The sequence below is a fragment of the Schistocerca serialis genome, chromosome 4, assembly GCF_023864345.2.
Source record: "Schistocerca serialis cubense isolate TAMUIC-IGC-003099 chromosome 4, iqSchSeri2.2, whole genome shotgun sequence".
Taxonomy (NCBI): Eukaryota; Metazoa; Arthropoda; class Insecta; order Orthoptera; family Acrididae; genus Schistocerca; species Schistocerca serialis.
The window spans coordinates 274,855,413-274,882,220 of record NC_064641.1 but is presented as its reverse complement, the minus strand read 5'-3'; the positions used below and the strand labels follow the sequence as shown (position 1 = coordinate 274,882,220).

Genomic DNA, 26,808 nt, shown 5'->3' with positions numbered 1-26,808 from the left:
TTGGAACAGCAAGTTCCCTTGCCGGTCTAGGAATGGTATAACGATGGGTTCGATGACGGTTTGGATGTACCGTGCACTATTCAGTGTCCCCTCGACGATCACCAGTGGTGTACGGCCAGTGTAGGAGATCGCTCCCCACACCATGATGCCGGGTGTTGGCCCTGTGTGCCTCGGTCGTAGGCAGTCCTGATTGTGGCGCTCACCTGCACGGCGCCAAACACGCATACGACCATCATTGGCACCAAGGCAGAAGCGACTCTCATCGCTGAAGACGACACGTCTCCATTCGTCCCTCCATTCACGCCTGTCGCGACACCACTGGCGGCGGGCTGCACGATGTTGGGGCGTGAGCGGAAGACGGCCTAACGGTGTGCGGGACCGTAGCCCAGCTTCATGGAGACGGTTGCGAGTGGTCCTCGCCGATACCCCAGGAGCAACAGTGTCCCTAATTTGCTGGGAAGTGGCGGTGCGGTCCCCTACGGCACTGCGTAGGATCCTACGGTCTTGGCGTGCATCCGTGCGTCGCTGCGGTCCGGTCCCAGGTCGACGGGCACGTGCACCTTCCGCCGACCACTGGCGACAACATCGATGCACTGTGGAGGCCTCACGCCCCTCGTGTTGAGCAATTCGGCGGTACGTCCACCCTGCCTCCCGCATGCCCACTATACGCCCTCGCTCGAAGTCCGTCAACTGCACATCCGGTTCACGTCCACGCTGTCGCAGCATGCTACCAGTGTTAAAGACTGCGATGGAGCTCCGTATGCCACGGCAAACTGGCTGACACTGACGGCGGCGGTGCACAAATGCTGCGCAGCTAGCGCCATTCGACGGCCAACACAGCGGTTCCTGGTGTGTCCGCTGTGCCGTGCGTGTGATCATTGCTTGTACAGCCCTCTCGCAGTGTCCGGAGCAAGTATGGGGGTTCTGACACACCGGTGTCAATGTGTTCTTTTTTCCATTTCCAGGAGTGTATGTGCCAGCTAGATGTGCGCAGAGCTTTGACTAAGGCTCTAAGGCTTTTGGTGCTGTAGCGGCAGGAGGCGAACGGCCAGATCTACAGCGTCTGGTGAGCGTCCGCAGCGAGGCGTCGTCGATGGCGGGCAGCGACGCGGGTGCCGCAGAGTCACAGCCGGAGGCTGCTGAGGAGAAGGTGCCGGACGTGGGGGTGGCGACCGTGCTGCGCCTCAACGCGCCAGAGTGGCACCTGCTGGTCACCGGCACCGTGGGCGCGATCATCGAGAGCGCCGGCTTCCCAGTCTTCGCTGTCTTGTTCGGAGACGTTCTCGGGGTAAGTGCGAGGACCGCGTTGCGCTTCTTAGGACTTCTAGCAATTTGACATTAAGCAAACCCTACAAAGATGAGTAGATCCGTGAGGATTGTCTATTAGTTGACTTCCTCACTATTTCCATCGTACAATATACAACGTAATTCCACGACAATATTAGAGATTTTCAGGATGATGGTGAAAGTTAAATGTAAGAATTTGATGTTAGGGTTCCCTGTCTGCCGGCCGCAGTGGTCGACCGGTTCTAGGCGTTTCAGTCTGGAACCGAGCGACTGCTACGGTCGCAGGTTCGAATCGTGCCTCGGGCATGGATGTTTGTGATGTCTTTAGGTTAGTTAGAATTAAGTAAATGGTTCAAATGGCTCTCAGCACTATGGGACTTAACTGCTGAGGTCATCAGTTCACTAGAATTTAGAACTACTTAAGCCTAACTAACCTAAGCACATCACACACATCCATGCACGAGGCAGGATTCGAACCTGCGAGCGTAACGGTCACGCGGTTCCAGACTGTAACGCCTAGAACCGCTCGGCCACCCCGGTCGGCTAGGATTAAGCAGTTCTAAGTTCAAGGGGACTGATTACAACACCCTCAGTGGCACTGAAGCGAGAAGGAAGTACTTCTCTCTGCAGTATCACTAATCTGGTGTCTTGCTGCTTCAGTAAGTCCCTCGTCGTACAGTAGTAGCGCTCAGTCGTCAGGTTCCATGATAGACACTGCCCACGACACGTGGCGTTCTTATAACTAATAACTTCACTTTTGTTTAACTATATATATATATATATATATATATATATATATATATATATATATATATATATATATATATATATATATATCCAAACTTTCAGCCAATGGGCATTCAGATTGCTGTTGCTAGGTGGATCTGACGTCACGTTTGCGACGGAAGTTTGTCTCGGAACACTGTCTCAGATTGTAAGATCCTACTCCAGAACAGTCGGATCTTGTACGTGTTAAGGTTGCACAACATTGCCTGCTATGATTTCATCTCTAATGCTCCTTGCTGACGCTTGATTCTTAAATGTACATGTAGCCTAGCTGCTACTGAGCATTCCCGATCGCATAAATATGCATAATACTTGGCTTAAACACGTGAAGGGAATGCACATATGCATTACATGATGACCTCAGATGTTGTCCCAGAGTGCTCAGAGCCATTTGAACCATTTGTTCCTAGTCAATAAACGACCGAGCCGAAAGATATAATCGACTGTGGAATACATGCGCAGATACTGTAGTTGCTAAGATTGTAGGGTAGGGAACATCCACAGACGTTAGTATGGACCAAAAGAAGAATAAAATTTCTAGGAAATATGGGCTCTAAAATACTTACCTTAAGAGCTGTGAGCACCTTCGCTACTGGGAAACATATCTTTTCTGCTGATCACGTGCCCACAGTTCTTAAGGAATTGATTTTAGAACCCATATTTAAGGACATGTTTTTTTCTTTTTTTGGTCCATACTACCACCTCTGAGAGATGCCTGCCCTACAATCTTAGCAACAACCACACTGATACATGCATTCCTCTGTCAGAGGTATCAGAATGATTTTCGCTTTTAACTTTCGATTTCTTGTCTCCAGACCAGTTCTCTTAGCTCAAATTGATACATTTACCCATCTTCATATTCCCTGAAAGTTTGTAACTTCATCACCGTATCATCGTGTATACTAGTCAAAAACCATCCTCATATGGGACATGAAAGCGAACGTGGACGTGCAGGTGGACGAGACTGGTGACGTCATGGCTTTACAGGCGTGATCAGCTGAACAAATTCCGTCCTATTTTCGCAGCAGCCTACGGAACATGAACCAAACCGGTGGAAAACCGCTTTCTGCGTCACAACTCATTCCTCGACCGCCATATATTGCATTACTGCTGTCTGAAGCAAAATTCTGCATTTGGTGGTTTTGTATTGGACACTGTGCGTTATGAGAGTATGCTATCTCAAGCCACTACCTGCTCATAGAGGACACAAACGAAATGGATGATTTTGTTCTTAAGATTTTTCTGCTGTCCTCTTTGACAGTCGCTAATGAAGTTAACCGCAACTATTTCACGACTACATATTTTCGGATACGAACTTTGTGAGTCAGTACGCAGCTTATGACGCACCCGTTTCGAAATGTGTGATTCATTTAATTAAAAAATATTACATCTTTTGGGAAGACGTGATATTTTTACCACATTCGATCAATAATGAAAACATGACTAATTGTTTCACGCTATTTCACATAATAACATACATATAATGGATATCTGTCTATGTTGATTACGTAATATTATGTACGATCTGAGATAAAAAAAGAAATTATCGTAATTTTCCGAATAGGAAGGAAATCGGTAGACGTGATGTACAGGTACGGACAAACAGTGCTCCGAACGTTCTCAGTTAGGGAGAGATCCGTCGTTCTTGCTGACCAAGGAAGGGTTTGGCAAGCAAGAAGACAAACAGTAGAAATTCTCTTCGTTTGCAGGCGGGCATTATCTTGCTGAAACGTAAGCGCAGGATGGCCTACCATGGAGGCCAACAAAACGGATCGTAGAATATCGTCGAGGTACCGCTGTGATGTAAGGGTGCCGCCGACGACAGCCGAAGAGGTTCTCGTGTGAAAAGAAACGGCATGTCAGACCATTACTTCTGGCTGTGGAGGACTGAAGTGAGGTTAGTATCCTACCACTGTCTGGGGGGTCTCCAGACACTTCTTTGGCCTGGAATCTCATTGACTGAAGTAGAATTATTTTCAGTGATGAGTCCGAATTAAGCCCCGAAGACCGGTGATGACGTGACTGAAGACGCATTAAGGACAGGACGCTGCAACCTGCTCGGTATTATGACGATCTAATGCGCCAGATGGACATAATTTGGCATGGTATTCGTCAAGAGGACATTCAACAACTCCATCAGTCAGTGCCCACTAAGGCTGTTGATAAGGTATCTTTACAGGGTGGTCCATTGATCGTGACTGGGCCAAATATCTCACAAAATAGGCGTCAAAAAAAAAAAAAGCAACAAATAACGAAACTTGTCTAGCTTGAAGGGGGAAACCAGATGGCGCTATGGTTGGCCCGCTAGATGGCGCTGCCATAGGGCAAATGGATATCAACTGCGTTTTTGTTTTAAATAGGAACCCCTATTTTTTATTACATATTCGTGTAGTACGTAAAGAAATATGGATGTTTTAGTTGGACCACTTTTTTCGCTTTGTAATAGATGGCGCTGTGATAGTCACAAACATATGGCTCACAATTGTAGACGAACAGCTGGTAACAGGTAGGTTTTTTAAATTAAAATACAGAACGTACGTACATTTTGAACATTTTATTTCGGTTGTTCCAATGTGATACAAGTACCTTTGTGAACTTATCATTTCTGAGAACGCATGCTGTTACAGCGTGTTTACCTGTAAATACCACATTAAGTCAACCTCAATGCATTTGGCAATAAGTGTAACGACATTCCTCTCAACAGCGAGCAGTTCGCCTTCCGTAATGTTCGCACATGCATTGACAATGCGCTGACGCATGTTGTCAGGCGTTGTCGGTGGATCACGATAGCAAATATCCTTCAACTTTCCCCACAGAAAGAAATCCGGGGACTTTAGATCGGGAGAACGTGCGGGCCATGGTATGGTGCTTCGACGACCAATCGACCTGTCATGAAATATGCTATTTAATACCGCTTTAGCCGCACGTGAGCTATGTGCAGGACATCCATCATGTCGGAAGTACATCGCCATTCTGTCATGCAGTGAAACATCTTGTAGTAACATCGGTAGAACATTACGTAGGAAATCAGCATACATTGCACCATTTAGACTGCCATCGATAAAATGGGAGCCAATTATCCTTCCTCCCATAATGCCGCACCATACATTAACCCGCCCAGATCGCCGATGTTCCACTTGTCGCAGCCATCATGGATTTTCCGTTGCCCAATAGTGCATATTATGCCAGTTTACGTTTTAGCTGTTGGTGAATGACGCTTCGTCGCTAAACAGAACGGGTGCAAAAAATCTGTCATCGTTCCATAATATCTCTTGTGCCCAGTGGCAGAACTGTACACGACGTTCAAAGTCGCCGCCATGCAATTCGTGGTGCATTGAAACATGGTACGGGTGCAATCGATGTTGATATAGCATTTTAAACACCGACGTTTTTGAGATTCCCGATTCTGGCGCAATTTGTCTGCTACTGATGTGCGGATTTGCCGCGACAGCAGCTATAACACCTATTTGGGTATCATCATTCGTTGCAGGTCGTGGTTGACGTTCCACATGTGGCTGAACGCCTCCTGTTTCCTTAAATAACGTAACTATCCGGCGAACGGTCCAAACAATTGGATGATGTCGTCCAGGATACTGAGCGGCATACATAGCACACGCCCGTTGGGCATTTTGAGCACAATACCAATACATTAACACTATATCGACCTTTTCCGCAATTGGTAAACGGTCCATTTTCACATGGGTAATGTTTCACGAAGCAAATACCGTCCGCACTGGCGGAATGTTACGTGATACCACGTACTTATACGTTTATGACTATTACAGCGCTATCTATCACAAAGCAAAAAATGTGGTCCAACTAAAACATTCATATTTCTTTAAGTACTACAGGAATATGTAATAAAAATACGGGTTCCTATTTAAAAGACTGATCAACTCAGAAGTTAAGTCCCATAGTGCTCAGAGCCATTTGAACCTATTTAAAAAACCGCAGTTGATATCCATTTGGCTTATGGCAGCACCATCTAGCGGGCCAACCATAGTGCCATCTGGTTTCCCCTTGCAAGCTAGACGAGTTTCGTTCTTTGTAGTTTTTTCGTTCGATGCTTGTTTCGTGAGATATTTGGCCCGGCCACTATCAGTGGACCACCCTGTATGTCGATATTTTTCCAAAAGAACATTCACAGATATCGGCGATATTTCCCCCGGACATATCAATATTGAAATGGGAATTTCGTGTGTTATATTTTTTTTCACAATTTTCGGTACATATTTGCAGTTGTTCTTTTGGGACTGTAGTAGAACATAATTTTACTTTCACTGTGTGAAGGAGTCTTTCTACTTTTAGAGTTTTCAACACGTCCAATCTTTCTCATCTTCTCTGTGAAGCAAGTATATGCGGCACAAAAGAAGAAGTCCCATTGCCCTGGGGGATGCGTTATTAATCTAATAACAAGATTTACGATGTAAAGAAATAGCACACCAGTTTCTCGGTGGGCACAGACGTGCGAGGGGAAATGCTGGCATACTAACAGAATCTTTAATGTTTAATTTCACCACACAGTTTTGACACTACAACTGCTAGGTCTCTGGTGTTGGCAAAATGAAAAAAAAAGAAAAAAGACAAAAAAAAAGACAGGGAAGTAGACAAGAAGTGTTCCGGATAAATCCGATACGTGACGAAACCGAGTGATGGACCCGTCGGACACCTTTCATGGTGTCACTTACATCCAGTTACCGTTGTAAGCAAAGTGGTTATCACCAAGCGTGAACGTGCATCGTTTTCCTTTCAGTTCTGCCCCCCCCCCTCCCCCTTGGTAACTGAGTGGTCAGCGCGACGGAGTGTCATACTTAATGGCCTGGGTTCGATTCCTGGCTGGGTTGGAGATTTGCTCCGCTCAGAGACTGGTGTTGTGTTGTCCGTATAATCATAATTTCATCCTCGTCGACACGCAAGTCGCCGAAGTGGCGTCAACTCGAAAGACTTGCACCAGGCGAGCGGTCTACCCGACAAGGAGGCCCTAGCCACACGGCATAATAATCTTTCAATTCTTGCTCTAATTAGGATAGCCACGCTGTTAGTTTGTTCATGTACAGAATATCTAATAACAAATAAATACTTAAGACGGCAGTATATTTGCTGTGTGATGCCGATTGTTTTGTGGGCCGTTACGTCGATACCTTTCCCGTCGATGTATTTATATATCTGGATACTTTCTCTCGATATATCGAGAGCAGTTATTAAGATTTCGTAAATACTGATATATTGAATTCCCGATATTTTTAAAAGTATCAGCATCCCTAATGTCAACCCAAATACCTACTTGCATATGGGCGGCATGTGGACCAATGCGTTATCGACGTGCTCAATTTGTGAAGTTCTTTCTTTCTCTTCAATAGATCGGCATGTACGAGTACGTCCCATCTACCGATTTCCGTCCATTTCGGGTAATTCCTTCGTGAGTGTTGTTTTTCCCTCTCTAAGAATATACCTTATGCAAGGTAGGAAAATGCGTTTTTCATACGTATATGATACTCTCCATTCCATTTCTGACTGGGCATATCTATCTTAATTATTAGTGGCACTTAACATTTTCACAGAACTGCTGATTACAGTGATCACTCCCTGTTACGACACATCAGTATCCTGTTAGGTACACATCAGTCTCACACATGAACTAAAAGACCTTTAACATCTACATGACACCAGCGGCAAAAAGCAATAATAGACGTTTCCAAATACTGCTTTTCATCGCTGAGGATGGTCGTGACACCACACCGATACGCCTAATTTATGGATCTTATCAGTGTCCTAATCGCACTGACATTCTTCAAATTTCGTACAATCTTTCCTTAAGGATACGATACTCTAACTTTTAAATCGAAAAGGGACAACAGATATATCACTTCTGACATAAACAGCAAATAACAGCTTAAAAATTTATGCATGCATAGTTAGTATCTGTAATGCCTTCTCACACATCTTATGTCGTTTCATACAGGTGCTTTCGCTCCCAGATCCTGAGGACGTGCGTAGCCAGACCAACTGGTTCAGTTTGCTGTTCTTCGCTATCGCTATCTTCATTTCCGTGGCCTCATTCCTCCAGGTAAGTGAAAAATTGTGCCATATTAGGAAATGGCTGAAGTCACTCAACAAACACAGTTTTCATTTGATCACCTGCTTCTCTCATTGGAGTGTGATGGGCAGAGAATACGATGATCTGTGCATTTCTACAGCTTACAATTTTCTTATGAGACTGAGCACAGTCAACACCAACTCAAAGAAAGGCCTCGCTCTTTGTTGTGACGTCACGTCGGGAAGGGAAGAACCGTCGTAGGCATGCACTTCTGCGTATGCTTGTCACTAGCTGAGATAAACGTCTGGTACTCTTGGAGAAAAGCTTAGGTGTTTTTCTGCGTTTTGTAGTTTTCTTGTGTGAATCTAATTTTAGTACCACGATAAACATACAACTGAAGGCCATAGCATTGTATTACGATGTGCTCTAGAAGATAATGTATATCAACACGACAAGGTGCACTACACCACTGCGAGTTGCGGACATTTTAAGGTTAACTGATATGTAATATACCCAGTCCCTCATGGAAACTTATTCTCATCAAAATTTCAATTTTTTCCTTTGGAATCTTACTGAAAAGGATAACATCTAATTTACATATGTGAATGTCGAAGTGGTCCCAGTTATTCTACTTCTTTTTGTGGAAAACACCTGTAAGCTGACAACAAAACAGCTGTGTATGGCGTCATTACACTCCGCTCCAGAGTGAAAATTTATTCTGGAAACAATTTTCTAGCCTGTAACAAAGCTGTGTCTCTGGAAATCCTTCTACCAGACGTGCTAGCCCCGCAAGGAATACGGGAGAACCTCTGTGAAGTTGAAGCCAGAAGATGGCATACTAGCGGAAGTAAACTATACTAAAACTGTAAGGGCGGACTGCGAATAGTGCTTGGATAGCTCAGTCGGTAGAGCATTTGCCCGTGAAAGGAAAAATCTCCAGGTTGGAGTTCCAGTCCAGCATACAATTTTCATCTGCTGTGTCGTTTCAAATAACTCTTTCTCTCTCTGTCTGTGTTTCTTTCTCTCTCGCTTCCCCTCTTTTTCTCTCACACCTCCCCCCTTCCAGACTGTATAGTAACAAGAATTCTCATTTATATGACGTCCAAAGCTCTTCACTCCATAGATCAGCCAAGAAATCTGATAAAGAGCACAAACGTGGCCATAGCACATTACAGAAGCGACTTAGTACCGACTAACTTATTCATAAAATATACTAGGTCTGTTAGTGTTGGACTATGATACTGAAGTAAGACAGTATGTGCTTAGCTAGGAGCTATAATGATGAATGTACTTACTTGGTCGCACAATATTTGTTGACGACCTACCATCGAAAGTCTTCCATTTTCCTCTGTAAGAGGCAGGAGATACCATTGTTATTAATGTAACAGAAGAAAAATTTGGTACGTGCTAACACTTCAAATAAACTGCAAATTTTGAATTACTTTCTGTCACAAATAAGAACCTCAAGCTATGAAATCCACTATGTGTGTGATACATTTTCAGCAGCATCAGTGACAAGAATGTACATATACTAAGCAATAAACTGGAAGTTAACTAATCGTCTAAGAAAACCGCAATTACTTTGTGTAGTACTTAGCCATGTATTGTTCAAATACACAAATGCAAAGCACAGCCATTTCAGGATGTGTTCAACATTCATTGTATAGCACTACAGAAAACATTTAGAGGACTTACAACATATTAATGTAACACATGCGCGCACTCACACACACACACACACACACACACACACACACACACACACACACACACACACACACACATCCAGAACCATAACATAATTTCATAAGAAACTTGGTTCTTTTCAGACAGGTCTCTCAGAATAGGACTTTAAGGAGCGAGGCAAATCATGTTCTTACCTATCATATCATTCAAAACAATAACCTATGTTTTAATGTTTTTAATTTAAATCATTAAGTTTCTATTTTTATTGATAATAATGTAGCTTCACTTACATTCACATTATTTCTCAATTTAAATTCAGCATTAGCGTAACCATTAATTTTTTTCACATGATGGTTAAGTATGTCCATTGAAACTAGTGACAGCCAAATTTTTGTTCTCTTCTCAGGAGGTCCATTCATTCAACTGAAATACTGTAGGGCGAAACCTTCTCTATTCACTATGTCTGATGTCAAATTAATTAAGTTTTCACTGAATTGCTATGTCTTACAAATTTAGTTTTCATACTATCTTCAATTAGAGTATGCACTGCTATGTAGCTGTTCGTGACTGCATTCACGATATCCAAGTGTGTGTACAGCAGGCCTCCCCTATCCATGTCTGCTATTATATTATATTCAGGCAAATGCGTCCTTTTCTAAAATCACGACTGAAACACCAAATTCATATTCCGCTCTCTTCAAAGCAACCTCAGTACAGCAGCACAGAAATATGTAAGAAGAGCAAGAAGTTCCTGTCAGAGAACACTTAACATGAATTGTGTCACTAACATTAGATATAGATGATGTAGCAGTGGTTTCCAGGACTACAGTAAATGTACGGAAATTACTTTCATTAGTACTTGTCAGACACTTACATTTCCAAAAACACTTGATTAAAATGGAGGAAGGTTTTGAACTTTCATACGTGCTGTAAAAAAGTATTTGAAGGCAAGTTAATGCAGTACTTGGCCATTCCACTTAGCCCATAAGTGGTGTTTGATAGTGCCCAATGGGTGTCTTATGAAAAGGAGTCTGGTCACAAACATCTAGCTAGTTCAAAAGCTTACTCAGAAAAAAGAAAATAATGTAATTTTCTTTCACTGCCAGAGGACACTTGAGGGAATATTTCGTTCACCATTATTAGCCATTTCAAACACGTACCCGCATCATACGATAATAGTTGGTGGTAACTTTAATTTACCCTCGTTATGCTGGCGAAAATACATGTTCAATTAAGGAGGTACGCATAAAATATCGTCCGAAATTGTGCTAAACGCATTCTCTGAAAATTATTTCTAGCAGTTAGTTCATGAGCCCACGCGAATAGTAAACGGTTGTGAAAACACACTTGACCACGTAGCAATAAATAATCCTGAGTTAGTACCTAGCGATAAAACCGATTTAGGGATTAGTGGACACAGGGTTGTCGTAGCGAGATCGAATATTGTAATCCCCAAATCCCCGAAAAATAAGCGAAAAATATACCTATTTAAAAAAGCAGATAAAAATTTACTTGACGCCTCTCTGAGTGACAATCTCCAGTCATTCCAAATTAATAATGTAAGTGTAGACCAGATGTGGCTTAAATTCAAAGAAATAGTATCGGCAGCAATTGAGAGATTTATACCAAATAAATTAACAGACGACGGAGCTGATCCTCCTTGGTACATAAAACGGGTTAGAACACTGTTGCAGAAACAACGAAACACACATGCCAAATTTAAACAGACGCAAAATCCCCAAGATTGGCGATCCTTTACAGAAGTTCGTAATTTAGCGCGGACTTCAATGCGAGATGCCTATAACAGTTTCCACAACGAAACTTTGTCTCGAAACCTGACAGAAAATGCAAAGAGATTCTGGTTGTATGTGAAGTATGTTAGCGGCAAGAAACAATCAATGCCTTCTCTGCGCGATAGCAATGCAGATACTATCGAAGACAGTGCTGCCAAAGCAGAGTTACTAACCGCAGCCTTCAGAAATGCCTTCACAAAAGAAGACGAAGTAAATATTCCAGAATTCGAATCGAGAACAGCTGCCAACATGAATAACGTAGAAGTAAATATGCTCGGAGTAGTGAAGCAACTTAAACCACTTTATAAAAGCAATTCTTCTGGTCCAGACTGTATACCAATTAGGTTCCTTTCGGGGTATGCTGATGCATTAGCTCCATACTTAACAATCATATACAACCGTTCTTTAGACGGAAGATCCATACCCAAAGACTGGAAAGTTGCACAGGTCACACCAATATTCAAGAAAGGTAGTAGAAGTAATCCACTAAATTACAGGTTCATATCTTTAACGTCGATATGTAGCAGGATTTTAGAACATCATACTGTGTTCGAACATTATGAATTACCTCGAAGAAAACGATCTATTGACACAGAGTCAACATGGGTTTAGAAAACATCGTTCCTGTGAAACACAACTAGCTCTTTATTCACATGAAGTGTTGAGTGCTATTGACAAGGGATTTCAGATCGATTCCGTATTTCTGGAAGGCTTTTGACACTGTACCACACAACCGGCTCGTAGTGAAATTGCGTGCTTATGGAATATAGTCTCAGTTATGTGACTGAATTTGTGATTTTCAGTCAGAGAGGTCACAGTTCGTAGTAATTGACGGAAAGTCATCGAGTAAAACAAAAATTATTTCTGGCTTTCTCCAAGATAGTGTTATAGGCCCTTTGCTGTTCCTTATCTACATAAACGATTTGGGAGACAATCTGAGCAACCGTCTTAGGTTGTTTGCAGATGACGCTGTCGTTTATCGACTAATAAAGTTATTAGAAGATCAAAACAAACTGGAAAACGATTTAGAAGTAATATCGGAATGGTGCGAAAAGTGGCAGTTGACCCTAAATAACGAAAAGTGTGAGGTCATCCACATGAGTGCTAAAAGTAACTCGTTAAATTTCAGTTACACGATAAATCAGTCTAATCTGAAAGCCATAAATTCAACTAAATACCTAGGTATTACAATTACGAACAACCTAAATTGGAAGGAACACACAGAAAATATTGTAGGGAAGGCTAACCAAAGACTGCGTTTTATTGGCAGGACACTTAGAAAATGTAACAGACCTACTAAGGAGACCGCCTACACTACGCTTGTCCGTCCTCTTGTAGAATACTGCTGCGCGGTGTGGGATCCTTCCCAGACAGGTCTGACGGAGTACATCGAAAAAGTTCAAAGAAGGGCAGAACGTTTTGTATTATTGCGAAATGCGGAAATATGGGAGAGTGTCACTGGAATGATGCAGGGTTTGGGCTAGACATCATTAAAAGAAATGCGTTTTTCGTTGCGGCGGAATCTTCTCACGAAATTCCAATCACCAACTTTCCCCTTCGAATGCGAAAATATTTTGTTGACACCGACCTACATAGGGAGGAACGATCACCACGATAAAACAAGAGAAATCGGAGCTCGTACGGAAAGTTATAGGTGTTCATTCCTTCCGTGCGCTATTCGAGACTGGAATAATAGAGAATTGTGAAGGTGGTTCGAGGAACCCTCTGGCAGGCACTTAAATGTGATTTGCAGGGTATCCATATAGATGTAGATGCTAAAATAGTCAATATTCTTAATGCCTCCGTTATTCTGTTATTAGTTTTAGCATTACTATTGTTATTAGCTGCAAATTTTTTATTAGTAACACATATTATTGTGATTGAGTTTTTTATATGATAACAAATTAACATCATTCTTAATCTTACCATTATTTCGTCATTATTATTAGTGTTACTATTGTTGTTGTTTTTGTGGTCTTCAGTCCAGAGACTGGTTTGATGCAGCTCTCCATGTTTCTCTATCCTGTGCAAGCTTCTTCCTCTCCGAGTAACTACTGCAACCTACATTCTTCTGAATCTGTTTATTGCATTCGTGCCTTGGTCTCCCTCTACGATTTTTAACCTCCATGCGTCTTTCCAATATTAAATTCATGATCCCTTGATGCCTCAGAACATATCCTACCAACAGATCCCTTCTTCTAGTCAAATCGTGCCACTAATTCCTCTTCTCCCCAATTCTGTTCCGTACCTCTTCATTGATTACGTGATCTACCCATCTAATCTTCAGCATTCTTCTGTAGCACCACATTGTGAAAGCTTCTGTTCTCTTCTGGTCTAAACTATTTATTGTCCATGTTTCACTTCCATGCATGGCCACACTATATACAAATACTTTCAGAAAAGACTTCCTGACAAATGTATTATTATAATATTATTGTTATTGTTATCATTATTTTTATTTTATTTATTTATTATTTTATTAATAATACAGATTATTATTATTATGATTGCTATTCAATATCTTTTGTATATGTTGTTCCTGGTTAGATGTAAGAGACGGTCAGGGTAAATAAACAATGAGTAAATAAATAAATATTTTTGTTTTAACACTGACCACTGACAGCTTCTTTCCAGCTAAAGTAATAAAATCGGCAGTTCTGTTATATTCATAGGGACTGTGTTCCTAACTGAAGTGAGAAGCATTGCACAAAATTTGGACTGAAAATATTTACATTTTACACATAGTACTTCAAAATTTGATGGACAGGGAGATTTTTGGCCCAGTTGTTCCCAATGATTTACAATACATTCATGGGAGTATTTTATGATTGATATGCTTTCCAAGGCATGGCGCTTCTTCTGAATAGGAAATGAAGCCACTTTCAGTGGCAAATTTTGGTCTCGGTTTTCAAAGTTAGGATATATATGAGGAGTGGCTGGGAATTTTTATTTTTGACCCAGTCATTCCCAATTATTTACAACACATGCACAATTTCAATGATAAAGAAAACCGGTGGCGGACAAGGGTCTGTAGAATGTGGATAAACAACACAGTTATTTAGCACCATTGCATATACATACATTTTCGATTTGTGGATTTGTTATCACTTATCACTAACAACACAAACCACATTAAAACCAATAATGTGCAAGCACAAGTTCATCTACCTGAAGAATGTTTGTGGGCACAATGCGTACATTTACTCTATATTGAGGCAAAAGAAAACATATGCTCCATTGGAAATAGTCCCCAGAATATTACCTTCCTCATAACCCAATTATGATTTAATAAGTATCTCATCAAAAATGAATGAGTCAATATGATCCTCTGTAAAATGAACACTTTCACGGCCAGAAAAGTCACAACTAATAAAAGGTTCTGAACTATTGTGCTGTGGTCGGATTTCACATTAAAACCCAACGTTTCGTCCCCATCTGCGCACGACGTACCTTCTTGAATGTCCGATTTACACCCCGACTAGCTACTGATTTCAGCAAAATTCCGCTTCCATGTGCTTCCTTGCAGTGGCATAACGCCACATGTTTTGAATACCCGAGTGCAACTGGCACGTGTCGACTACCGTCGTCCGCTGTTGTTGTCAGCGGAATCCTGATGTCATTCAATTTCATGTCCTTTCCCTTCCTATTGATATTCCTGGGGTGAATTACAATCCCCATGTCCTGTCTGTATAGTCTTTCATGGTATCCGCTTGAGGCTGCCAGTAGTTCAGTCGTATCAAAATGGAAGTGGTGGTCCCATGGCTGCAAAGCATGTTCCGCAACAGCTCATCTGCCACTCTACACTCCTCTGTAATTGCCGTTATGCTCGTCCAGTTGTTTTTGACCGTTCTTTTTATAGTGCGCACATGAACCTCCCCACAAGTACACGGAATCTTATAATTCTCCCCGTGGACAACGGAAATGCAATGGTTGTTTCGAATGTAAGCGACAATGGTAATAAGATTAATGACTTAATAGACCCACAGGCACATCCGAAACCGAGTACAAACACCACTGAGAAAGTTCTTAGAACTGTTACGTGATTGACAAAGAAGTCCTATGTCGAACAGAGTATTCAGAGAGGTCTCTCTATTCAGGCTTTATGTATTGCCAAAGGTGCACAAGGAACATGAATTTCATGAACAGACGGATGGTGTTGCTATGAGGAGTCCCTTAAGACCCGCTATAGTGAACTTCTTTATGGAAAAATTCGATGAGCAGACATTGGAAACTGCGAACAAGAAACCGAATATTAGGTTCGGGTATGTGGACGATACGTTTGTTTTGTGGCGGCATGGCAGGGAGGAACTTGGTCATTTTCACAAACATGTCAACGAAATTATTCCGAAGCTTCTGTTTACGCTCGAGGAGGAGGCAAGAGGAAGAAAGAAGATGGCAGGTTGGGCCGTATGGTTTACCCAAAAAGCCATACACTTAGACCGTTACCTACACTGGGATCCGAACCGCAACTTACAAGAAAAGCGAGGCATCATGAAACCTTGGCTGATGGAGCAGGGAAAATCTACGAACGAGTAATGCTTGACACAGAATTAAAGCATCTGACCAACGCATTGCTCAAGAATGGTTATTCGTTCGCTGGGGTAAAAAGAGCTTCAAGACCACTTCTTGGAAATCATAGAGATGTTCAAGCGCCGTTCAAATCGAAAGTTTGCGTGCCTTTCGTTGAGGACATTACTGACAGCACAGGAAGGACCTTGAAAAAGTGGAACATAGCGATAATGTACAAAACGACCCGGAATTTACAAGATTACCTACAATCGGCCAAGGATGCTCGAAAACCGCTGGAAAAAACAGGGGTATAGGATTCCGTGTACTTGAGGGGAGGTGTACGCGGGCACTACAAAAATTATGGTCGCAAAACGACTAGAAGAGCACAAGGGCATTACAGAAGAGGGAAGATTGACAGATGAGCAGTAACGGAACATACTTTGCAAAATGGTTCAAATGGCTCTGAGCACTATGGGACTTAACTTCTGAGGTTATCAGTTCCCTAGAACTTAGTACTGCTTAAACCTAACTAGCATAAGTACATTACACACATCCATTCCCGAGGCAGGATTCGAACCTGCGACCGTTGCGGTCGCGCGGTTCCAGACTGTAGCGCCTAGAACCGCTCGTCCACCCCGGCCGGCTCATACTTTGCAGCCGCGCGGGATTAGCCGAGCGGTCTTGGGCGCTGCAGTCATGGACTGTGCGGCTGATCCCGGCGGAGGTTCGAGTCCTGCCTCGTGTGTAAGCTTAGAGACTGATGACCTTAGCAGTTAAGTGCCATAAGATTTCACACACACATACTTTTCAGCCAGGAGACTACCACATAAATTTTGATAGGACTCAAGAACTGGCAGCCTTAAGCGGGTACCATGAAAGACTATAAGGAGAGGCCATAGAGATTTAAAACACCTCAGGAATTTCAGTACGAAAAAGAAAGATGTGAAATTGAATTACATCTGGATTTCGGTGCTGAAGCAGATGTGTACCAGTCTTCCACCACTGGTTGATAGCAACAGTGGGCTGTGGCAGTCGCCATGGGCCAGTTATACTCGGTTATTGAAAACGTGTGACGTCACTCCTCTGAACGGAAGCAGGTGGAAGCGGAGTTTTGCTGAAATCAGTAGCGAGCCGGGGTTTGAACGGACATTCAAAGAAGTAACGTAGAAAACGCAGTTTCCTCTATGCAACTATGAAATACTACATGCTGAACGAGTGGTAAAAATTGGTTTACCAAGTACGGCCAACGACGCAAAATAAGTACTAATATCTCGTTGCAATGTCATACAGGACTCCAAACAGTATAAATTAATCACAGAGACCTATAAGAGCATATTAAAATTCTCTTTGTCGCTTGTTCTTTTGGCGAATGCCCTTCCTGCCGCCACCCCATACCCCCCGGGACAGAATCAGTGGACCCCCAGCTGTCTGCATCTAGTGTAGGCCACGGAATAGTGCAAACGTGTTCAGACGTCTGCGCGTCGTGTAACTGAAGCGGGACGTGGAGACAAGCTCAGTCTTCACCTAGCGGGATGTGGAAAACTGCCTAAAATCCAAATTCACGCTGGGTCGCACACCAGCCCTCGTCGGTAATCTGCCGGGCGCATTCGATCCGGGTCAGCGCGCATTAGCGCTCTCGGCTAACCTGGTGGGTAAATGACCATATTAAAATAAGCAGCACCATTGCATTTACGTACTTTCGAATAATTTTTGCTGAGAACGCGTCCCTGTAAGTGGCAGTAATCCACTTACAACGAAGGTTTTCATCTTCAGGAAAGGAGAATACATGGACGTTAGAATCGTTAGTATTCTTTTCTTTACAGTGAGAAACGCAACATTTACACACCATTGTCAAACGTCTCACTGAAACTAGCATTGTTACATAACCACAAAAAGTAACACACAAGAAAAAGCACTGAAATTTCTACACTGGGGCAAAAGGGACACTGTCTTTTTGTTTGAATCAGGTTAGAGACTGGCGTTCTTGAAAGAAATTGAAACAGAACAGGACCATAATATATGTAACAGTTACCAGAAAGATAAAAATAGATTGTTTCATTGTAACATCAGGGGGCCGAAAAACGTGGTAGGCAACATTTTTGTGTGTGTAGATGTGGAAAATTCTGAAGTGGTTGATGTTCTGTATCTCTCTGAGCACAATGTAACCACAGGGATAGAAAAGTTAAATAAATGAGATTACAGACTAATATCATTTTCATGTGCAGTGAACATGGAAAGATGAGGAACCATTAATGTGTACCCAGTTCTTAATGAACTACCTGATCATGGTACACAATTAATGGAAGTAAACAATGTAGCACCTTACACCTCTGCAGAACGTTCATGCACAGCTGTGAGGCTTATTAATGAGAACAAGGTACAGTGTTCTCAACACCACTGAAATAAATGGTGTTGGATGAGCTATATACATATAAAAAGAGGCTAATGTGAAGTTCAGTATGTATTCGATAATATATGTGTGTCAGTATTTGAAGGTAGCTTTAATAAAAAGTTATTCAGAAAGTACATTAAATAGAAAATAAACCATGGATAACTAAAGGAGCCAAAATTTCATTTAAAAAGTAAAGGGAAATTTACAAGAAGACCAAAATAAATCAAAATTCAGCATTACTTGCATTCTATAATAATACTGTAGTGCATTAAATAAAGTCATTATTTTGGTCACAAATATGCACATACTGACAGAAATTAATAATGCAGATAATAAGATTAAAACTATATTGGATATTTTGAGAACAAGTAAACTAACGACAGTGCTGCGACTGATAATTCACAGCTTGCAGTTATTTTTAACAATTACTATCCAAATTTAGCAGCAAAAAATATGATTACATACTCCAGTTGAAAAAGAAAAGAATGTATAAAAATGTCAAGTTAAACTTAACACAATCAGAAGTAACACCAGCATCATTCATTGAATTTAATAGAATTATGAATATTGTAAAGTAAGAAAAGCACATGTGGAATTCTGATAAGTTGTTCGAAATTACCATAATAAGTAATGTTCTTAGTGATATATGTAATGCATCACTTGTGCAAGGAATTTTGCATACAGATTAAAGTCTGCATTCGTTAATCCTCTTTAGTATGAAACAGACTTAAAAAATTATCGCCCAATTGCTTACCAGTCTTTTACCAAAATATTCAGAAAAGTAATTTAACTAGAAACAATTTATTCAGCACACTACAGTTTGAATTCCAGAAGAGTTGCTGAACTGAGAAAGCTATTTATATATTCACTTACCAAGTGTTGCAGACCTTATATATTATGATATCACCAATTGATATGTTTTGTGTTCTTTCAAAGGAATTATACTGCATAGATCAAGTTAATGTCTTAGAAAAACTTTAGTTTTGTGGGAATAAGTGGCTTTACAAACAAACAATTTGAATCATACTTAACACATGGAATGCAAAAAGTTGTGCTGAATAATTCAAACAATGTTGGAAGCAGAGAAATTTTAGTTCCTGGGAGGGGGCAAATCACAAAGGGAGCTCCACAGGATTCAATTTTTGGTCCATTCCTACACCTTAAATGTCTGAAACGCCTTCCATTTAGCATTCATTAAGCAGAATTGGTACTGTTTGCAGAGAATTTCTTTAGGGAGAAAGCAACAAAAGAGATTGCTAATGACGTTTTCCAAAAAACTGTTAAGCTATCCATCAAAAGCCAATTCTCCCTTATTTTGAGAAAACACACTATATTCAGTTCTGTACAATAAATAGAGCAATATCAACACTTGGTACAGCATATGAGCAAGAGTCAGTAAAGATGGTACAATGCTTCAGTTTTTTTGATGCACATATTAACGAAAACTTGAACTGGAAGAAGAATATTACCGAGCTGCTCCAACAATGAAGTTCTGCTGATTTTGTTGTTTGTATAACTGCTAGTCCTGGAAACAAACGAATCATTCCCCTGTCTTATTTCACATATTTCATTCAGTACTATCTTACGGAATAATTTTCTGGGGTAACTCATGACTCAAAAAAAAAAAAAAAAAAAAAAAAAAGGTATTGATTGCAAAAAAAAAAAGAAAAAAAAGAAAAGAAAAGAAGAGCAGTAAGAATCATACAGGGTGTTCATCTGCAGTCGCCATGTAGGTACCTCTTCAGGGAGCTAGGCATTGTAACTGCACCACTATAATTCATGCATTCAATAAAGGAATTTGCCATAAATAATCCATCACAATTTGAGGAGAATACTGACTCCATATCTCAACAACTGAAGTAAAATTACGTTTATTATCTATTATTAAAACTGTCACTGGTTCAGAACGAAGTTCAGTATGCCGCTACAAACATTTCTGATCATTTTCCAACTAACATAAAATGTCTGACTGGTAGCAAAGGAAGCTTAATTCGATGGACGAATTATTATATTTAAACTGGTAGCCTGAAGAGAACTGCACGAGGAAAATTAAAAATGAGGTGTTGATATTACTTGGTATTTTTAGCTGCTACATTTAGAAAGTAGCTGTTAAAAATAACTGCAAGCTGTGAATTATCAGTCGCAACACTGTCGTTAGTTTACTTGTTGTGGTATCTTCTACGCTGACTGGTTGTCATACTACGCAAGTAGTAAATGAAGTGTTGATTTACTCTATTTATTGTACAGAACTAAATATAGTGTGTTTTCTCAAAAATAAGGGAGAATTGGTTTTTGGAGAATAACTTAACAGTTGTTTGGAAATTAAAAACCGCTAATCTCATATACATGTTCTATAAATTGATTTGCTCCTCATCATCCGATAAAAGAATCGCTCATATGGTCCATGGAACAACCTACTAATTCACGACATCACCACGTGGAGATGCCTATCAGTTGGGACGTCTCTGTAGGCAGATGGCTTAGCGTCAGGGCCATGAGATGTAGGTGGCTGACACAAAACAAGGAAGCCAAAATGAAATAAAATTAATTTGTGTCACTATCAGCGTGAGTGACGTACGAAACATTTGTTGCGCAAAACGAATGTTTACTGGATAGAACTGAAACAACTAGATTCGTTAGACATCATTTTTAAACTGTAGCTTAATAAATTACGGGTTGGAGGTTAATGCAATACATAAGGAAAGACAATATTTTTGGTTTACCAAAAACAGGATACAAGTGCGTAATGAAAACGAGTACAAAGGGAATACAAATGAAACAGTCGTTGAAAGTGGACACAGGAAGCACACCTTCTAACTATAACGTTTTCATTACTTTCCTGTGTATGCTGATGCTTTGTTTACGGTTGCGTCATCATTACCTATGCTCCACTGTTACTCTGATTTCGTTTTACTGGTGACCTTATTTCGGGCCTTTGTTGCACTAATATATTGTATGCCCTTTGGGACGTTAATTATCTTCATGCTATTCCTCCAAAATCTCTTTTCCTTTCTTTGTGAGTTGCTCACCTTCTACTTCTTGCGACCTTCATCTTACTGAACGGTGGTTGAGAGTGTCTCGCAAGCAAAAGTATCCAGGTTCATATCACAGGCAAATGTCAAGCCGTTTTCTTCGAACAGACCATAACTAACTTTCTTTCTTGGACTTGTGTTCGTTTCCAATAACCAAGAAATCTACGGACGTTAAAAATATATATCCTTGATTCTTTTGGCGTTCCTTCCGATTGACTTTTGTCTCTCCTCTTGTTGTTCGATGAGGAATAGCTGCTAATGAGTAATGAGTTGGTTCCTGATGATGCAGTTTCTAATGAAAATATTTGTTTACTTCTTAGGACGTTCCTCAATTTGTCTTTGGCAGCTCCTTCACCTTTTCTATAATCAAGATAGCAGTTTTCCTTCTTTATAAATTGGAATGTTCTTTCAGATTCGCATGTCATGTGCCCTCACTTCATGAAACATAGCTGGGAGGTTTGTTATTTAAACCGTGACAATGGCGCAAAATATGGTCATCGCGAACTTTACTCCACCACTTCTTCTCCCCTTGCCGGCCAAACTCTGCCAGCAAACATTTTTTCGACAATCAGAATTCGAACCAGCTGACGCCGGGTCGAGTGCCACCACAGAAGTGCGTGTTAGCGACCGTGGGCATGAAGACGTGTTTCTTAGATGGTGCTTCAGTATTTTGTATTAAATCCTAAATGTCTTTTAAATGTGTCGTACAGAGACGAAAACTGAAATTGTTATTGCTAATCCGTGCATCACGTAAGAATCTTACATTAGGTAGGTCTCTTAAAACACTTCAAGAAGCATAGTCGTCCGTTTCCTTCTCTTTAATTCCATGAGACCAAGAGAACCTTACATTGAACAGGCACTTACGAAAGACCGCAACTGCATCCTGACACACTTAGAGAACAAAATTTTCACCAGTAATAAAGCAGAGTCCATTAATACTAATGCAAGTGGGTCACAATGCGAGTCTACAGTGAAGGGTGAAAATGTCGTATGGCAATATTGGCTGGAGATGCTTCCAGGTGCAAGTCTTTTATTTGACGACGCTTCGGTGACTTGTGCATCGATGATGATGAAATGGTGATGAGGACAACACAACACCCAGTCCTAGCAGATAGCTTCATTAAGGGGCTCCGGAAAGGCTCAAAATCATGAAAAGTTCAATTTTTACTTTTTTGCGTTTTCTGAATCTGTAGACTATTACCTTTTAATAGATATATAATTTATTCAATTCCGAAGACTACAACTATTTTTAAATTTTTTTTGAAATGTGTTCTACATGGGCGTGACCCACTGTGGCGCTGTTAAACTGCTGTCAAATGGTGTTATTACTAACGTCCGTGTTCATCAGGTACATTTTAGTGATGTGAGATAAAGTATGTGTTGTGGCTAACCTGTGATGGTTCAATATATGTCGTTGGTGTGATTGTCGATTTTTTCATGTTTATTTACTCTGTCGTTATCTCGAAAATATTCGTAATTAATTCTGTTTCTTGAGTCTCTGTTTTGTTGAAGTATAGTAATGAGTAAAAGTAAAGTTATTAGAAATCCTCTGAAGGCTTTTAAGAAAAGGAGAAATGTTGGAAAGCCAAAGGTATGTGTTATTACTGTAAACAATAAAGACGATAACAAAGTGAGTGTCCCAAAGAAGAAGACAGTTGGTGTAAATATAACAAAGGATTGCTAACTGGTGAAGTGTACACTCATAAGCATAGTCTGCCTCATGCAATAATGGAGGTGATAAAACCTATTTTCAGAGACTTAGCAGCACCTGAACTGTTGAAAAAGTGTATTCACGGAAAAACTCAAAACCCCAATGAAAGTGCAAATAGTGTTATATGGTCGAGAATCCCCAAGACTGTATTTGTTGGAATAGAAACACTTCACTTTGGTGTGTATGATGCTGTTGCGACTTTCAATGATGGCAACATTGCAAGGTGCAAGATATTGAGAAATATGGGAATGAATTTAGGTTCTAACATGGTACGAGCGATGCTTGCTTTAGACAAGGAACGCCTTCGGGCTGCAGACAGGGCTGTACAAGCAAGAGTAAACAGGAGGAGGAACAAGAGGAAGCTGGAGGAGGAGTTTGCAGAGGATGAAGATAATCCATCCTATGGACCTGGAATGCACTAAAAAGTTAATCCAATCTTTGCCGCTCGATTCCCAAAACTTTTATTTTCTCATACTAATTACATGTTTTCTAATGATCTTCCAAACATATTTGTTTCAAACTTTCAGTAAATGTTACACAGTACCTTCTGCATAATTTAAGACAGCCTTTTTCCAAAAAACTGTATATTTTTGAATATATAAATAAAAAATTGCAAAAAAATGTTGTGAATTTTCATTACAATTGAAAAAAAAATCATCTTTAATAACTGAACTAAAATTTTGTAAAATCCCTGTGTTAATTTGTAGCCCATATTCCAATAAATAATCTGTAAAAAGTTCAACTTCCTACCTCAAATACTTTGTGAGGAAAGATGTAATTTATAAGCGTTATTTTAACATTGCAAGTATAGGGCGTTCAGGAGCCCCTTAAGTGAATCTGCCGTGATTTTTCTGAGTCCTACACTTGTATGCTGTCGGAAAAAAACACAACAACAAGAAGGAGCTGTGCGACATAAACGACAGTTGGTAGGCGTATTTCTACATCTGAAAGATGGTGTCTATTCAAATTTCGCACCAGTCACACAAGAAACTGAGATTCGACGAGGTCGTGTAATAGTTGTACGAGAAACTGGATGTTCCTTCTGCGATATTACAGAAAAGCTTGGCAGGAAAATAGCCACTGTCCATGACTGCTGCCAGCAGTGATCACGAGAATATACAGTCGCAAGAAAGGCGGGCTCCGAACGGCCACGAGGCCCTACCGATAGCGAAAACCATCGTGTTCGACGTAAAGCTATAGCGCATCGTACTGCATTTGCAGCAGCAGTTCGAGCATCAGTTGGTACCACAGTGACACAACGAATTGTTACAAATCGGTTGCTTCAGTTCCGAGCCAGACGCCATGTAGCGTGAACTCTACTGACCCCAAAAATACCGCCGTTTGCGATTTGAGTGACGTCAAGCGAGAACACATTAGAGGACAATGTGGAGGTCTGTCTTTTGATGAAAGCAAGTTCTGCTTCCGTACCAGGATAGCAGTGTGTTAATTACAAGAAGTCCAGTTTAGCGCGTGCAACCAATCTGTCTACGCGCTAGACACACTGTACCTACACCTGGAGTTAGGGTCTGGGGTGCGATTTAGTATGACAGCAGAAGCACTGTCGTGGCTATCCCACGCACCGTGACTGTAAAATCGTACCTCAGTCTGGTGATTCGACCTGATGTGCTGCTATTCATGAACAGCAGGATAACGCTCCCTCACATACCACTCTTGTACCCAATATGTTCTACAGAGCTTCGACATGTTGCCTTGTCCTACTCGGTCACCAGATTTGTCTCCAGTCGAGCATATTTGGGACATCATCGAACAACAACTTCGTCATCCACAAACAGCTTTAACCGTCCCTGTAAGCAAGTGCAAGAGGCATGGAGCTCCATCACGCAAAATGGCACCTGTCATCTGTACTACACAATGCATGCGCTTTTGCATTGCAGGAGATTACATCGGTTATTAATGTACCACATTTCTCGTCCGTATAGGCTTAAAAAAATGACTCTGAGCACTATGGGACTTAACTGCTGAGGTGATCAGTCCCCTAGGACTTAGAACTACTTAAACCTAACTAACCTAAGGACATCACACACATCCATGCCCGAGGCAGGATTCGAACCTGCGACCGTAGCGGTCGCGCGGTTCCAGACTGAAGCGCCTAGAACCGCTCAGCCACTCCGGCCGGCGTATAGGCTTATCTCGCGCTGACATTAACCTGTGATCCTGCAATATTAATCACTTAAATTTGTTACTTAGACATCCGTATTCCCTAAATATCATTACTCTACATTAGTTATGTTTTGAGTTGCGATTTTTTTTCTGGCAGTGGATTTACCGTCTGAGTTCGTGCAGTTGTGAAGAATTTTCATTCCGTGCATGTTGGCAATCTTCTCGTGTTCTTTTCGCTGAGCTCATTGTGGTCACTTTACTTGTAACTTTCGGATTCGTGTGCTGCAGATCTACGCATTCGGAATTGCCGGCGACCGGCTGACGACACGGCTGCGACGGCTCGCGTTCTCGGCGATGCTGCGCCAGGAGGTGGCCTGGTTCGACGACAAGAACAACAGCACGGGAGCGCTCTGCGCCCGGCTGTCTGGAGACGCCGCTAGCGTGCAGGCGGTGAGTCAACCAACACCTGTACAAGCTACTGTTGCAAAGGAAGTAATGTAGTTGGAAAGACTGAAGTATAATTACCATTATTTTAAAATACGTAAATAATTCAAATAATGTAGAACGAAACTAAATGCATATTATAGCTGTTGCTTCTTCAGCTGGCGTGCGATGATGTAATTGATCGAAAGTATGATAGCACTGATTAAATTCGCTCTCTGTTGATGTTGTTCCCTTAATCAACTGGCGAGGTTAAACGTCATCGGCGGTTCTGCTGTGCTCCCAACAGCCGTTGACATCAGGCTCCATCACATCTAGCTGGAGTTCCAGTATGCAACTCATGATAAAAAATAGACCGCAGGGAAAAGCCATAGACCAAGTAAACCCAGACAGATCTGGTAAATTTAACATATACTTTGTTGGGTCAGCTGCTGTGGCAATCAGCACCGATATGAATACGGAAGGAGAGAAGTAGCGATGGCAGGTGGCAGGAATCCACAATCATCTGTATTAAACACTGTGTGCTTAATTGATCACTTTATTTCTGAAAAGAAAATAAACTTAACTTTTTGTGCTTACTGTACCTTCTGTGCCTGTTACATGCACTTACATTATTTACTATTATTACTCGGAGAATGCAAGCTGAGTAACGTCTTCCAATTACCCACTGCTGATGCTCTCGAAGTGTGCGACCGAGCTGCGGCCGTCCTCACAGCTTTCCTTTTCTGGTAGCATTTAAAATAGTTGCAACAGAGATCATGTATGCGCAGTACGAATGCCGATTCCCACACAGCAAACAACCAATTCCATATACAAGCTATCGTTTATTGAAGTGATCAAATTCGAATAGTAACGTCCAACAACATGGTAACTTGAATGGAATACAAATTAGGCGCCGAGATCCGTAAGGCCTAAAGCACACAAGCACACCGTCGTCTGCCCCACATTTAAGTGAATTTCAGAGCTTTTCGTGAATTCTCATACATGCAGTGTGGGCCTGCAGCACAGGTAAA

General features: G+C 41.3%; 2 protein-coding genes across 2 annotated transcripts in view; both read left to right on the top strand.

The window, feature by feature from the left end:
- LOC126473837 (ATP-dependent translocase ABCB1-like) overlaps positions 1 to 26,808 on the top strand; it is a 675,020-nt gene that overhangs the window by 132,181 nt on the left and 516,031 nt on the right. The gene's annotated exons all lie outside the window — the stretch shown is intronic.
- LOC126473838 (ATP-dependent translocase ABCB1-like) overlaps positions 1 to 26,808 on the top strand; it is a 234,788-nt gene that overhangs the window by 132,018 nt on the left and 75,962 nt on the right. The window contains exons 10-12 of the mRNA XM_050101165.1: positions 1,032 to 1,288; positions 8,036 to 8,140; positions 25,643 to 25,804. Of these exons, the coding sequence (XP_049957122.1) occupies positions 1,032 to 1,288; positions 8,036 to 8,140; positions 25,643 to 25,804 (524 nt within the window). The remainder of the gene's footprint in view (positions 1 to 1,031; positions 1,289 to 8,035; positions 8,141 to 25,642; positions 25,805 to 26,808) is intronic.